The 15,959-nt window shown below is 35.3% G+C and overlaps 1 protein-coding gene across 1 annotated transcript in view; it reads left to right on the forward strand.

Annotated features, from left to right (window-relative positions):
- Positions 1–6,340, forward strand: part of LOC145661546 (cholesterol uptake protein 1-like) — a 28,042-nt gene extending 21,702 nt beyond the window's left edge. The window contains exons 4-5 of the mRNA XM_081726868.1: positions 4,252–4,335; positions 6,284–6,340. Of these exons, the coding sequence (XP_081582994.1) occupies positions 4,252–4,335; positions 6,284–6,340 (141 nt within the window). The remainder of the gene's footprint in view (positions 1–4,251; positions 4,336–6,283) is intronic.
- Positions 6,341–15,959: the final 9,619 nt, after the last annotated feature.

A 15,959-nucleotide genomic window follows, 5' to 3' on the forward strand; every position in this document is an offset into this window, starting at 1 on the left:
TTTTAAGACTATATATTTGCGTTACAGTTTCGGTTATGTAACATAACCTTCCTCAGACACATTATTGAGAGAAATATCGAATTTTAACAGCTTATATACAATCTGAATGCAAGACACGGCCACTTTCTCTTTACAAAACGTAAACTTTTAATTGGCTCTAAAAAGTAAATTTTTAATTACTGTAAACGTAAACTTTTAACTGGCTCTAAAAAGTAATTTTTTAAATTATTGTACTCACTTTCTCTTTTTGCGCACCTGTTATGAATCTCTTAATTAGGTGTCACTTACACTTTCTATTCGCTATTGCCCATCTGCTGTTCTCCATAGGAGGGAAGGAGAATCGAGGAGGGAGAGAAACAAGGTTTCAAGAAATTAATCAATAAAACAGGAAGAATACCAATTATGAAAGATTTCCCAAAAATACATAAAAAGGAAACTAAATTAAGACCGGTGATGAATTGTAGGAACAACATTTTCGAACCACTGGAAGAAGAAATAAAACAGATTGCAGAAGAGAAAAGAGAAGGACAGAAGAGTAGCAGAGTGAAAAACATAGAGGAGGTAAAACGTGCTCTAGAACGAGTGGGACACAGAAGAGAGAGAACCATTTCGTTCAGTGTTGATGTAAAGGCAATGTTTCCGAGCATCAAGAGGGAGTACCGGTACGTGTTTAAAACAATAGAAAAGGAAATGGAAAATAAGATTATAAGAAAACGGAAAAAGGAGAAGGTGTTGAAGGCCCTAAAACTGATATGGGAGAATAGTGTATGCATGATTGGTGAAAAATTGGTAGGAATAAAAGAGAAGCTAAGCATAGGTTCGAGACTGAGTCCGATACTAGCAGAGATTGTAATGAACAGGTGGGAACAGAAAGTAAAAGAAGAACGAGAACAAAATCTTATAATGATTTGTAGATATGTAGATGATTGCTTTGGAATATGGAAAGGAACTAAGAGACAGTTGGAGAAATTTATTAAAATAATTGAGGACGAAGAAAAAGGGATTAGGCTAGAAATGGAGATAGATGAAGAGAGGAAAATGAACTACATGGACATAACTATAGAGAAAATAGGAGGAAATTTCGAAACGAGATGGTACAGGAAAGCATGCGATGCCGGATTATACTGCCACAAGAGGAGTGACGTAGGCAGAGGAACTAAGAAGGAGTTTATACAGAACATGAAAAAGAGAATAGAAATGATAGATAGCAACGAAGAAAGAAGGAAAGAAGATCTAGAAATACTGTTACTAAAGGGAAACAGATACAGAAGAGAAGGAGAGGAAGAAAAGGGGAAGAAGCAGAGAAAGAAGAGAAAGGATGGTTTGGTATTGAAAGTTTAGGAAAGACAACAGAGATCCTGAAGAACCTGTTGAGGAAGGAAGGGATTAAAACATATAGGAAAGGAGGAAAGAGGATAATAGACTTAGTGAAAGAGAAAAGAAAGAATAAAGAAAAGGAGATAAGATCAGAAATGAAAGGAGTAGTGTACCAGGTTAATTGTAAAGAGTGCGATATGTAGTACATAAGAGAAACAGGAAAGAGATTAGAACAAAGGATAAAACAACGTAAGGGTGATGCTAGACTAGAAAGAGAGCGCAACGCAATATATAAACATACTAAAGAAACGGGACATGAGATAGATTGGGAAGGAGTAAAAGGATTAGAAAGGGAGAAAAGGAGTGTAATAAGAAAGTGGAAAGAAGCCCAGTGGATTAAGAAATATGGGAAGAAGATGTTGATGAATTGGTCCAGTGGACTTGTAATACATGAATTATGGGAAAAGATGATAGATAAAATAGAAAGAAAGAATTAAAAGGATCAACACGAGTTGAGAGCAAGTGTACTATGGAGAACAGCAGGTGGGCAATGGCGAATAGAAAGTGTAAGTGACAAACACCTAATTAAGAGTTTCATAACAGGTGCGCAAAAAGAGAAAGTGACGACAGTAATTTAAAAAAAATACTTTTTAGAGCCAATTAAAAGTTTACGTTTTGTAAAGAGAAAGTGGGCGTGTCTTGCATTCAGATTTTATATAAGCTGTCAAAATTCGATATTTCTCTCATAATGTGTCTGAGGAAGGTTATGTTACATAGCCGAAAATGTAACACAAATATATAATCTTAAAATATATATACTGCTTTGGTTAGTTGGAGTTTTATTAGTAATCAAGAAATACCTATTGAAAAAAAAACTGTTGTGCAAGTGTGTAAATGGTTAAAAGATGGTGGGATAAAGGTAGAATTTTGACAAGAATAAAAAAGTAATAAATAAATAAATAAATAAAAAGGAGAAACAAAAACTGGTATGCTCTTACAGCGAATTATTTCATAATCTGAGACGAGTGCGTGTTTCAACAACGCAAATTTTATTTATCGTGAATATCTATCATAATCATATTCATTGTGATTAATTGTATTAGTAGTCTGTGATATGTTACTTTTATTATAAATCTGTATTAAAACTGTTTCGCAAAGTATTTACCGAACTGTGTACGCTAATTCTTCAAAGCTAAAAACAAAGAAAATGTTCTTGGAGCTCAACGACTCCTTTCTCCTTTCCGAGCTTTTTGATCTAAAGAATCGTGAAATGAAATGATTTTATAACGGACCCCAACGGAAACAGAGTTGTCCCGACGTGGTTATAGAATTAATGTATTATGCTTACATGAAATTTTCATATAAAAATAAAGGAAAATATTATTTATTTGTTATTTTTTTCACTTTAACCCGTGATTCCGTAAAATGGAAAACGTTACTCGTTACGAAAGTTTCCGTTAAGTCTTCTAGGGCATTTGAAACCTACTGTAAGCTTGTGATTTACAGATGGAGCATAGGAAAGGTAAAGTATGATTTCATTTATTTTTATTTATGTGTTCTAACACTGCCTAATCTATGAATCATTTACATAACTTTCTCCTGGAGTCAAATCATCATTACACTTTGCATATACCGATAATTCGTTTGAATGCCGTTCATTCTAGCTTTGGGACTTCTTAGCCTTAATTATATAAAATTTGACAGAAGCAAGTCCCTTTTAATACACTGCTTGACAAATGTTAAGGAACAGTGTTATTTTTCGGAATAATTCAGAATAGACATTGAGGGAAGAAATGAAACACAGTACATATGCAGTAGAGACAGTGTGCTATTATTCTGATGGAACGTAGTACATTCGCTCCACATGGGAAAAGAAGAAAACGAAGAAAGAAAAAGGTACTCTGTGGAGTATGTCCAAACAGCCACGAAAAATGGATCTTCCCGCCAGAAGGAGACAGATATGAGTACTTCAGTAAGATGTGTGACCTCCTCGGACACTAATGCACATTCTGCAACTGTTCTTCATTCTGTCCACTAAACTAGTCAGGAGTCCTTAGGGAATACTGTCCCACTCCTCTCCCAAGGTGTTTGTCAGTTCTTGCAAAGTTCGGGGAGGGGGAGTTCGCTGAAAAATATGTCTATCAACGACATCCCAGGAATGTTCAATAGGATTAAGGTCCGGAGAGTAAACAGGCCATTGCGTATGTGTAATATCTTCATTTTCAAGTGTGTCCAATAATTCAGCGGTCCTGTGTTGGCGCGGTCATTGGCGAAATGATACTTTTTGACACTCCCATTGCTGCAGCCACAGTAGTGACATTTTGACCAGCTTCCAGCCGTCCAACGGTACGTTCACGATCGTACACACTTAAATACTCTAGTGAAGCCATTTTGCACTTAATTATTGCCCCACCACACTGAGTTTTACAGAACTGAGTTCCACCATCTACGGCGCAATTTACGTTAAACACCTCACTGCATACACTTTCGACTCAATACAGAGCTTTCGTGCGTTTCCTTTTATACAGATAGAAGGTCTTGCTCAACTACGCCCTCGGCATTGCATTTCATTGTAATAGGTCGGCTGGTTGGAATGCTATATGGCTTATATAAGTTGTTCCTTAACAATTTTCAAGCAGTGTGTATATATAAGCTGTAGCGTTTAGATTTTATTTTATAATGTATCTCATGAAGGCAATGATACATTGCCTAGACTATAAGATTATTATTTATTAAAAGTGATTTACTTTGGTCAGAATTTATTTTTAAAATAATTCGTTTAAAGGAAACGGTTCATGTGAATAGACAATGTATTTGAAAGAAGTTCACTGAATTTGTTTCTATTACAGTGAATGTAACATACTGTAGAGTAATTGATACAGGTACCTAGGTAGATGAAAGATTAAAGAAAGTACTATATTTTCTTTCTTTTAGTGTCCTGTGTATGATTTGCAACAGAATGTTAAATATGAGGGGTCGTGGTTCACAATGACTAGGCAAGGATCCATTACAGTACGAGTAAGTTTATGTGATTTTCTATGTAGAAATAAGTAATGCTGTTTGACTGATAATTAAAAAAAAAACAAATAGTCTATAAATTTGATAAATTGTATTAGTTAATTATGACGTCTTACTTGATAAACTATATTCAAACTATTCTGCAACGTATTTTCTCAAGTGTGTACACTTATTCTTTGAAGCTGAAAACAAAGGGAAGGCTCTTCCAAGTGAACGAACTCCTTTGTACTTTCTGATGTTTTAAACTTGAGAAATCATGTAAAAGAAAACGATGTTAGAACAAAGGAATGGGAACGCCGTAGTCTAGTGGTAAGAGCCTTGAACTCATGTCCGCATGGCACTGGGTTCGATTCCCGGTCCCAATTTTCGGGGTCTACCAGGCGTCGTGAGGCAAACTGGAGAGTCACGTGACAACAAGACGTGACGGCCACTAAGTCTAGAAAGCTCCTGATGCACCTGTTCGTGACAGGGTGTTGATCACGTGTTCGCCGCTAGGTTGAACGTAGTTCAACTGGCGCTAGAGCAAGCTTAGGCTTACAAAATGAGCTGTTACGCCAAGGGTTTGGTTTAGTTTGGTTTTAGAACAAAGGAATCGCTAAGTAGATCAATTTATTATTTTACATTTTAAAAAATGACATAAGAAAACATAATATTTTTATGCATTTTTCTGTTGTTCCTCATCAACTCACCCACACCTTCTCCATGTTCCACTTTCTGAATTATCAGTTCTCCATCCTACATTTTCCCTCGTATGTTGTTACTTCCATATTCTCCACTATTGTACTGTACCTTGCATTTGTATTTGTCTACAGTCGAATTTGTATTTGCGGACCGTAATTTTCGCTCCCTCGTGCTTTTTCTTGATAGCTATTCAAACTTTGGGACTACTGTTCTTCCATCATGACATTCTAACTGTATCGTTTGTTATGATAATTAATTAATTAATACACTTAAGTGTATTACACTAGAACGTATTTATTATTAATTTCTAATTCACTTTACAGCGAACACACATTACATCACATGACATCTGCTGTACTGTCACAGACTATATCGTGATTCACACTGTCAATGTGGCCAGAACCACTTGATACCTATTGCATCCATTACATCTCCCCCTTTTACACATAATCTTTGAACCAGTAAGGCTTCTTTACTTTTCTTTCGGACCTACGTGGCTTATCACCAACTACTCCCCTTAGATTGACACCACAACTAGTTTCTGTCACATTTTGATTTCTCGTTACATTGTCTTGTTCTATGGGTTCTTGATTTTCTTGCACACCTTGTACATTATTGTTAGTTACATCATCATACTCACACAAGTTTTGAAATTCAAATTTGTTTAGAGACTTTCTTAAATGTATTTTATTCCTGCGATACACCTGATTGTTTGTATCTTTTACTAAATATGATCTTGGAGTGTTTTCAACATTAATTACTTGACCTGGTACCCATATCTTATCCTTTTGCAACAAACAATTTTCCCCTGGTTTAAATTCAGGCCTTATTTTAGCTGTTTTGTCATAAAGCATTTTATTTTTCTGCTGCTTCTTTAGTAACATTTTGTGTACATTTTCTTGAACTTTTGGTTTTAGCAGCTCTACATGTACTGGCAACTTAGTTCTTACCCTCCTACTCATTAACATTTGAGACGGTGACATATCTGATCCTAATACAGGAGAATTCCGATATTCAAGTAACCCTAACCTGTAGTCTCTCCCTTCTTCTTGGCTTTTCTTTAAAATTCTTTTTGAAATTCCTACCGCTTTCTCTGCCAATCCGTTCGACCTTGGATACCTTGGACTACTAGTTATAATAGTGAAATCCCACTCTCTAGCAAAATCCCTGCATTCCCTTGAGCTAAATGGTACATTGTCAGCCACAACAATTTTAGGAATACCATGTGTTGTAAATACATTTTTAAGTTTGTCATTTACTTCTACAGAAGTTTTTGACTTCAGTGGTAAAAGTTCAAGCCATTTCGAGTAATAATCCATTATGACTAGAAATGACTTACCCCCAAATTCTAAGATATCAACACCTATTTTTTCGAATGGTAAATTTGGTATGTCATGGGAAATTAACGGTTCTTTGGTATTTGACATTCTGTACTTCTCACACGTTGTACATTTAAGGACCATATTTTCTATATCCGTTGCTAACCCTGGCCAATACACTATCTGTCTTGCTCTTGCTTTAGTTTTTTGCACTCCAAAATGACTTTCATGCAACTGGTTTAACACTTGTTTCCTTAAACTAACCGGTACAATTACTTTTTTACCTAAAAACACTAGGCCATTTTCTACAGTAATATCCTGTCTCAATTTATGATAAAATTTTACACTATCATCTAATTCCTTCTTATCATCGGGCCAACCCTTGTAATACAGATCCAAAACTCTACTTAACACAGGGTCTAATTTAGTTGCTTCAATGAACTGCTCTTTACGTGCATCACTAACTTGTAACTTGTGGAGTGACTATGGATTACTTCAGTAAGTGACTTATCGTCTTCCTCAACCTCATTAAGATATGACCTTGACAATAGATCTGCAATGTGCATATTTTTGCCTTGTACATAAACAAGTTTAAGATTATAATTCAGTAATTTGAGCTTCATTCTTTGTAATCTACTAGAAGGCACATCTGCTACATATTTATTCATTATAGAAACTAGAGGCTTGTGATCTGTTTCTACCTCTACTTCCCTACCATAGATGTACAAATGAAATTTTTTCACCGCATATACAATACTAAGTAACTCCTTTTCGACCTGTGCATATGATTTCTCAGTTTCTGTAAGGCTACGAGAACTGTAAGCTACAGGATGCCCATCTTGTTTGAGGCAGCAACCCAGCCCTTCACTTGAAGAATCACATTGTAATGTAATTTTCTTATTTACATCAAAATTAGCTAACACAGGAGCACTAGAAAGTTTTTGTTTTAACGTTTCAAAAGCCTCCCTATGTTTCGGTAACCACTGCCATTCAATATTTGATTTTAACAATTCCCTTAACGGTGCAGTGATTGTAGAGTAATTTGGAATGAACCTATTTACGTAATTTACCATGCCAATTACTCTTTGTAGTTCTTTTTTATTTTTGGGTTCTTTTAACTCAAGTACAGCTTTTACCATGTCCCTATTAGGTCTAATTCCCTCTCTACTGTACACATGCCCTAGGTATTTAACTTCGTGTACCTTATATTGTAGTTTTTCAGGATTGAACTTAATGTTCAAATTTCTTGCTCTCTCTAGCACTACATTCATGATTTGATCGTGTTCTTTTTCAGATTCTGCCCCTATTAAAAGATCATCAAAATAGACGACTACACCAGGAATATCTCCAAAACACTTTTCATTTAATTTCTGAAACACTTCTGGAGCTATTCTTAGACCAAAAGGTAGTCTTAAAAACCTCCAACACCCATACGGTGAGCTAAACGTACACAATCTACTTGACTCTTCATCAAGCTCAATGTGATAGAAGCCATCTTTCCAATCTAAAACACTGTACACAGATTTTTTATTTAACCTTGCACTAACCTCTTCCACAGTAGGGATTATTGCATAATTTCGTTTAAGAGCTTTATTTAAATCTTTAGGATCCAAACACAATCTCAGGGACCCATTAGGTTTTTCAACTATAACTAGATTGCTTACCCATCCGGTTGGATTTTCTTCTTTACAAATAATTCCATCTTTTTCTAGTTTTTCAATTGCTTGCTTAAGTTTAGGCTGTATACTTAGCGGCACCCTTCTTGGTGGCTTTGCAACAGGTTTTGCGTTTTTGTCAACTTCTACGTGTAGTTTCCCCTTGTACTTACCAATACCTTCAAATACATCCTTATTTTGAGATATAAATCTACTCTTGGCCATTGTTGTTACAATATCAACAGGTACTCTTTGTATTAAATGTAACTTTGTGCATGCACTTAGGCCTAATAACGGCTTAGCTGCGTTACTTACACCTTCAACTATTACAAAATCTAAGTATTCATCCGCGTTTTTTGACACACAATGTAAGTTTACAATACCTACGGGTTTAATTTTATGACCACCATAGACTTCTAACAACATTTTGCTAGGCCTGACCTTAAATTGTTGATTTACACGTTTAAATTCTCTAATTGGAAGCACGTTGACTTCTGCAACTGTGTCCAACTTAAATGTGATTTGTTTATCTTCCACCTGAATGGTTTCTTCCCATTCTTGCCTTGCTGACATTACAGCATTAATGTGAGATATTAACACTTCGGATAAATACAGTACATCACTTGTGTCCTTCGTTTCCGCTACTTCTTCCTGTATGCACTGGACTTGTTTAGCCTTGCACCCCACTGCAAAATGATTAAACTGTTGACACTTTCTGCACTGTTTACCGAATGCTGGGCACTGCGCTTTCTTATGTACTGTGTTGCACTTCTTACACTTGTACTCATTATTGTGAAAACGCGGGTTCCTTGCACTGTGTTCTTTACACTTATTTTTGTTCTCTCCTGTTGTCCATGCTTTACCTGGCGGAGCTGATAACTTTTCCCACTTGCACTTTTTCTTCGCACTTCACTAACTTGTTTGTTCTGTATGGTATCTGCTTGTTGTCTGCTCAATTCCGCTGCACGTCCCATTTCAATAGCCTTATCTAGTGACAGTTCTCCTGCACGTAACATTCTTTCCTGTAATACCTTATCACGTATTCCTAACACAATACGATCTCTTATTACACTGTCTGTTTGGTCACCAAATTCACACGTCTTAACCAGTTTCTTTAAATCGGTAACGAATGAATCAAACGATTCTCCTTCATCTTGCACACGGGAGTTAAAAACATAACGTTCTACGACCACGTTTTTCTGGGGATTGAAGTAAGTTTCAAAAATTTGAACAACTACCTCGTACTTCTTTTTGTCTTCATCACTTATCTCAAAAGTGTTGTAAATTTCTACAGCTTCTTCACCAACTACATTCAGTAATATGGCAACTTTGGTGGCACTGGGCTTTAAATCTTGACCGCTTGCAGTCATATAAATATCAAAATTTTGTTTGAATTTTCGCCAATTCTCACACAAATTACCGGTAAGGCAAAGTTCCTTCGGGACTTTAGCTGACTGCATTTTTTGTTTTGCTAGATGACAGTCTCACTGTTAAAAGATAACCGACTGCGCCATGTATCGTTTGTTATGATAATTAATTAATTAATACACTTAAGTGTATTACACTAGAACGTATTTATTATTAATTTCTAATTCACTTTACAGCGAACACACATTACATCACATGACATCTGCTGTACTGTCACAGACTATATCGTGATTCACACTGTCAATGTGGCCAGAACCACTTGATACCTATTGCATCCATTACACTAACAGAACATTTAATTGCTCGACAGAGACACACAATCTGTCCCTTTGGTCTGATATTATTTTCCCTTAATTCACTCACTCACTTACTGATGACGAGATGTTCAGTCGTGAAAGTTCAATGCTTTTGTTTATTTATTTTTTTTATTATTATTTTTATGAGTCAACTACTATAGTTCTACGAAAGCCTCTGAAAAATTAATAAATTTAATGTAAGCTCTTGTTTCTTTGTCACGTAAATAATGTATTTTGAAAGTACGTTGAACACATCATAAACCATCTACACACCTTGTCGCAGATTATAAATAATAAATAATTAGTTAAGACTGTAACGTGGGCTCTGAAATAGGGTTGCTGTATCACTAAAATTAATATTTCCAACATGGGAAACTTACAAATTTCAGACGATACGCATCAATATTCATGTAAATCTTTCCACAAGATGTTCTGCAAATATGAAATGAAATCTTTAAATTTCACGTATCACGTTTATGTCGTCTAGACTAAAGGAGACGGTGATGATGAGAAATGAATGAAATGGTGTAATGAAGAAAGTGGGAGGAAATGGAAAATCTCCGAGAAAACCCACGCGCACGGTGTCTGCCCACCACAGAGCTCACTTGGCGCGAATTAAGATCGAACCAGAAACCCGACGCACAAGCCTGGATCCTTCACCACTGGGCTTCCGCTGCCACTTTCTGCAAATATGGTACACTGTACGTTTATCAATTAAACTAAGCCTAAAGTTCTAGCAAAAGCAACACAACGATATAGAGGAAAAAAATAAAAGTTATACACTCGTGTTCAGAAGTTAAAGACACCATGAGAAAAGACACATGATTCTGCTGAATCGGACATATGGAAGAGATCTCAAGGACAAGACTGAAGGTAAAATAACACATAAACATAGCAAATGGAGACTGTAAAGCACCCATCTCCATTGTGACGTCGCTTTATGCAGTTCACAAGAGCGGTGAACCATCAAATATTGTGCGTTGTTTATTGTTCCTTAAGATTTTCAGTAATATTTGGAGATTTATATTATCACTTAGTTGCTTTCGTTTTTTTCCTGTATTATTAGTCACCAGAAATTTTGTCTAAATATTAAATAAACTCTACGTTTGATTTCTTCTTGCTTGTATGCATTCCATCATCACACCACGTTCTCAACGGGGCTGCAAACGTCATGGACTACTCTGTGTATAGTACAGAAGAGAAGTGGGGATAACTGAAAAGAGGAACTGCGGTCATCCAAAAGAATATCTGAACGTGTAGTGTTGACAGTTGTTGTTGACTAATTTCCAGTAATGTGACGTTTTAAAGAGATCCAAAGAATACACTTTTACCCATTGACATTGGGTTTATGAATCTTCCAGGGCACAACAAAACACATGAAAATCATAGTAAATATTCCGATGTCCACTTCAGAAACTGAAAGTTGCTTTACTATATTAAAGAATATAAAAACATTTAAAGAGGTGCTGTAACTCAGAATTGTCTCAGTGCAATAATACCAATAGAGGAAAAAAGATAGGAAAAAATAGACTTTGAAAGAGCTACTGACAAGTTGGTTCCCCAGAAGAACAGCAAAATTTATTTCATATACAAATAAAATGAAACATTTGTTATGAATGGATACTCTTTATTATGTATAAGTATATATGGTTACTTTCATTAATTTAATTTTGCTTTTTTTAGAATACTGAAAATACTAACCGACCATAGAAATTATATTTTATAATGGCTGTCAACTCCCGCAAAATTGTCACGAGACACCACTGCCTATTTTGTATGGATTGACTCTGTTGATTCCTCTCCGGCCCCGTCTAACATTGTCAGAATTGTTCAGTAAGAGATAAGAGTTATGATCACCCAGAACGGCTATAGAGTTTTTTTTCTTTTGTATTACACATACAGGGTGGATCTTAAAATTTTGTACGATGAACATATCAATAGGGAGAAATCTTTGAACGTACTCTACAATATCATATGGTTAAAGTGTTGCCAATCCAACCTAAAGTTGTATTATTATATTTTTTTTTCAAATAACATTATGCCAGATCATTACATTTCGAATTTACATATACTAAACCTTACAGTACCATATTTACTGTTCCGTGTTTCAAAATAAAGACGCTATAGACACAAAAACCTTGAAATTTGGAGGCCTCTACAAGTGACAATGCAACTAAGGTGGGCAGGGGGTGCAGTTTTACTATACGGATCCACAGATTGTAAAATGCACGGGAAAATGTGGGGAAGCTTTAATTTGCCCATTTTATGTCGAGAACAGAACCCAACGAACCCCTGCGGGGCTTCTAATCCGTTCTTACTACTACTGCTACTCTTACTCCTACTTAGAGATGCAAGGGCTCGGAAAAAAACCGGCTTTTTTGGAAAAAAACTCGGTTTTTTCTGCTTCGCTTTTTTGCTTGGGAACTTTTGGGCTTTTTTGAAAATTCTGCTTTAAATTGATAAACCAGATTTTGTTTCGCTTCTCTACAACACAAAAAGTCATTTAATTAGTGGTTGATGCAGATAATAATATAAAACCTCGAAAATAAACCATGAATTTCGAAAAGATATTTCAAACAGTTTTACTTCTCAACATATTTACATTATGAATTCCAAAGGATTAACCAATGTATATAATAAGATTATTTTAACCTCCTACATACAAAAGTAAGCAGGGTTGGCAAGAGCATGGTTGTTTTTGAAAATGCCAAAAACCCGTTTTTTGGGGGGAGTTTAAACTAGGGTTTTTTGGTTTAAACCAGGTTTTTTTGGGTTTAGATATTTTGCTTTATGTATTTATATTACATATTGACAGAAATAAGTTTGTTTCGCCTTGGTGTTATTATGCAACAACGGGGTTATGCTGGAAGAGGTCACATAAGCTTAAAGAAGTCCGGTCAGTAAATTTCTTAAATTGAGAAACTCCCGCCCTAGCCATCGGGAAAATCCCGTCATTACTCTAAATGTAAAACAATAACGGAAAAAATCCTGTTATTGCTTTGCATGTAAAATTTAAAGGTCAACGTATCATAATCAGTACGCTAAAACTGAGGTATTAAATTACAAATTTAGTGCGTACATATCATTGAAAGTACAATCCAAGCTAATGTTGGAAGCTACGTAGGCAATCGATAAAATTTTGTCAATTTATATCAGTATATTTAAGCAATCTTGGCTTCTTTATAAAACAACAGGCATTCAGGCATGCAGAAATATACAATTTAGTTTCGTTTCGTATGTTCAGGCTTAACATCCTTACGTAATACCGAGGTTATCAAGGAGAAGACTTTCGCTTAAAGTGACATCCGAACCGCTACTTTGTTTACGCATGAAAGAAGGGTTGTGGTTCGACCGAAAATTGAACATGGGACACCTTGATTAAAAGGTGAAAAGGAAATAAAACTAATGCAGATGGTTTGATGTATGGAAACACCATCATGAAGTTCACACGATTCGCATTTTTCGTACCTTTTATTTTTTTTCGGTTTAAACCAGTTGTTTAATTGAAAAAAAAGAAGAAAAACAGCTGGTGTAAACCAGCCAACCCTAAAAGTAAATACTTCTTTTAAAAAAATACTCAAATAAGTAGCAAAATTCTATGTAGTATTTTTACTTCAAAATATCCCATACCCTCTTTTTGGAACAAAATAAAATTAAAATAAAACATAAGAAAAATACTTAGATTTATATGATACACTTAAAGGCTGCACACCTAGAGCTTTTGGTTTTGTATATTCTTGAAATTCTACAGTTTTATATAAGCACCATCACGGTTTATTCAGTCCTCAAGTTTTCTGTATTTTTAACAAGAGGGATTGAACATGAAGGGTGTGAGATAAGAACATGGTAACCCATAATTTTACTATTTTAAGAAATTAGAAATTTTCTGCTGCACAATCCATTTTGAAAGTCGGAAAGCTGATTTTTCACATAAGTCTATACATGAGGGATTAAACGAAGCGGTATGCGTTGCTGCCTATCTGATGCTGCGTAACTCAGCAATTGAAAATTTGTTAGTTACCATGTTCTTGGCTCACACCCTTCATATCATTATGGAACTCTCCCCACCCCACCAACACACACAAAAAAAGGACTACGGAATATATTTAAGTTAAGATAAATACAACTGCACAACAAACATGGAGCTTTTGCGCTTCTATCGAGAAGTCCGGAATTAAACTCAGCATTCGACCATTCTGACAAAACTTTTCTTCATTCCATCTATGAAGTAGAAATAGTGCGTGTACTGTGAGTTGGCTGACTTCATTTCTTATTGTTTTTAAATCGTTATTATTACTAATTACCAGCAGTGACAGTTTTGCGAGGGTTAGGGGAGGCGGTCTTTCGGACTGAAGCCTGTTCCCCAAAATTACGGAATGTCTAAAACAAACGAAATATCTATTAGTTATGCCTTTACTCATAAACTTTAAGCTGCCGTCAAATAAAAATTACGAATGTTTAGAAAAACTATTTGGTGGGGTGGGGTGGGGAGAGTTCCATAATGATATGAAGGGTGTGAGCCAAGAACATGGTAACTAACAAATTTTCAATTGCTGAGTTACGCAGCATCAGATAGGCAGCAACGCATACCGCTTCGTTTAATCCCTCATGTATAGACTTATGTGAAAAATCAGCTTTCCGACTTTCAAAATGGATTGTGCAGCAGAAAACCCTCCCAAATTACTTTTCTAAATCCGCCACTGATTCTCAGTATAAAATGATCTTCAAGGTTGTATGCGGAAGATTATCGCTAAATATATAAACGAAACGAAATACAGTATTAGTTATGTCTGTACTCATAAACTTCAAGCTCCTCCCAAATAAAATTAGGAGATTTTAGAAAATGAAACAATCAGAGAAACCCGTCCCAAAGTACGTTTCTAAATCCGCTACTGATTATTTGTATAAATTAGTATTCAAGGTTGTATCCGGAAAATCATTGCTAAATCGTTGCACAGCTACAGTATAACAGAAATGTGGAAGTACGGTTAGACGGATATATTGAAAAACGTACGCTTTGACGGATATATAGAAAAACGTAAGTTTAACTTCTGCGTTAGAAGCTAGAGTGCTAAGCTCTTAGAAATGAAACAGACGACGAACTGAAATGATATCGAGAAGAAAAAATATCGAAACTCAAAAGTTAAAATAAAGTTAAATAGCCTCTAAAATTGCCCTCAAATACTACATTCTTCATGTTAGCTTTAATTCGTAAAACATGTGCTCCATCCATCTTGATGGTGAATTTTAGAGCGAAATATGGCATTTAGGTCATGGAATTCTTATCTAAGTATAGAATATACTATAAGAAAGCTATTTAGATAGAAAAATCATGAAAATAAAAAAAGCCAAAATTTCCAAAATTCTCGTTTTTTCCCAAAAAAAGCCGGCTTTTTATGTGGAAAAAAACATCGATTCAAAAAAGCCGGCTTTTTTGCATCTCTACTCCTACTCCTACCCCTACAACTACTTATACTATGGATCCGTGTAGTAAAACTGCACGGGCAGGGGAATGTACATCCAAAGTACTTTAATGTCGAATACTATGATCACTATATAATGTATTTCGAATAAATAGGGAAAAAGTTAAAAGCGATATTAAATTTGGTCTTTTACTGGAGGATTTATATCGAGAAATAGCTTAGATAAGTATCACGTAGATGGTTTTCAATAGATGATTTTCAATCACGTAGATGGTTTTCAATAGATGTAAAGCAGCAATTTGATATTCCACAACGTTTACAACAATTTGATATCCCGCACTGTTCTGACTTCTATTCTATTCTATTCTATTCATCTCCCTCGCGGGAGATTTTATAATTAAAAAGTCACAGCACTAAGGCCAAGTTGACTGCTTCACTAGAATTGTTTTAAATCTTTTTGTTATGAATATAATTGTAGAAGGTGGCCCGTTCCAAAATGGACGAATTGGCCTGTTTCAAATAGTTCTGTTTCCACACTAGTTTGTGAATTAAAAAGGAAGGCAGAAGCGTAGAACATACAAAAAATTATGTAAAACACTATCAAAATTGTAATACACTAAATTATGTCCAAAATTGAAATTGTTGTTAAAATTGAATTGAAATAATTGAAGAGCATGACGCTCCATTGTGTAGAACATTGTACGCCATCTTGCCAACATTCATTCTGACTTCTAGAGAAATGGAAAACATTTATAGATGTTGCCACACTACTGAAAATGGTGCATTTGTGCAAATAATGATTGTTGCAATTCCTTTTCTTCG

Source organism: Thermobia domestica, chromosome 10 (genome assembly GCF_964235325.1).
Source record: "Thermobia domestica chromosome 10, izTheDome1.hap1.1, whole genome shotgun sequence".
Taxonomy (NCBI): Eukaryota; Metazoa; Arthropoda; class Insecta; order Zygentoma; family Lepismatidae; genus Thermobia; species Thermobia domestica.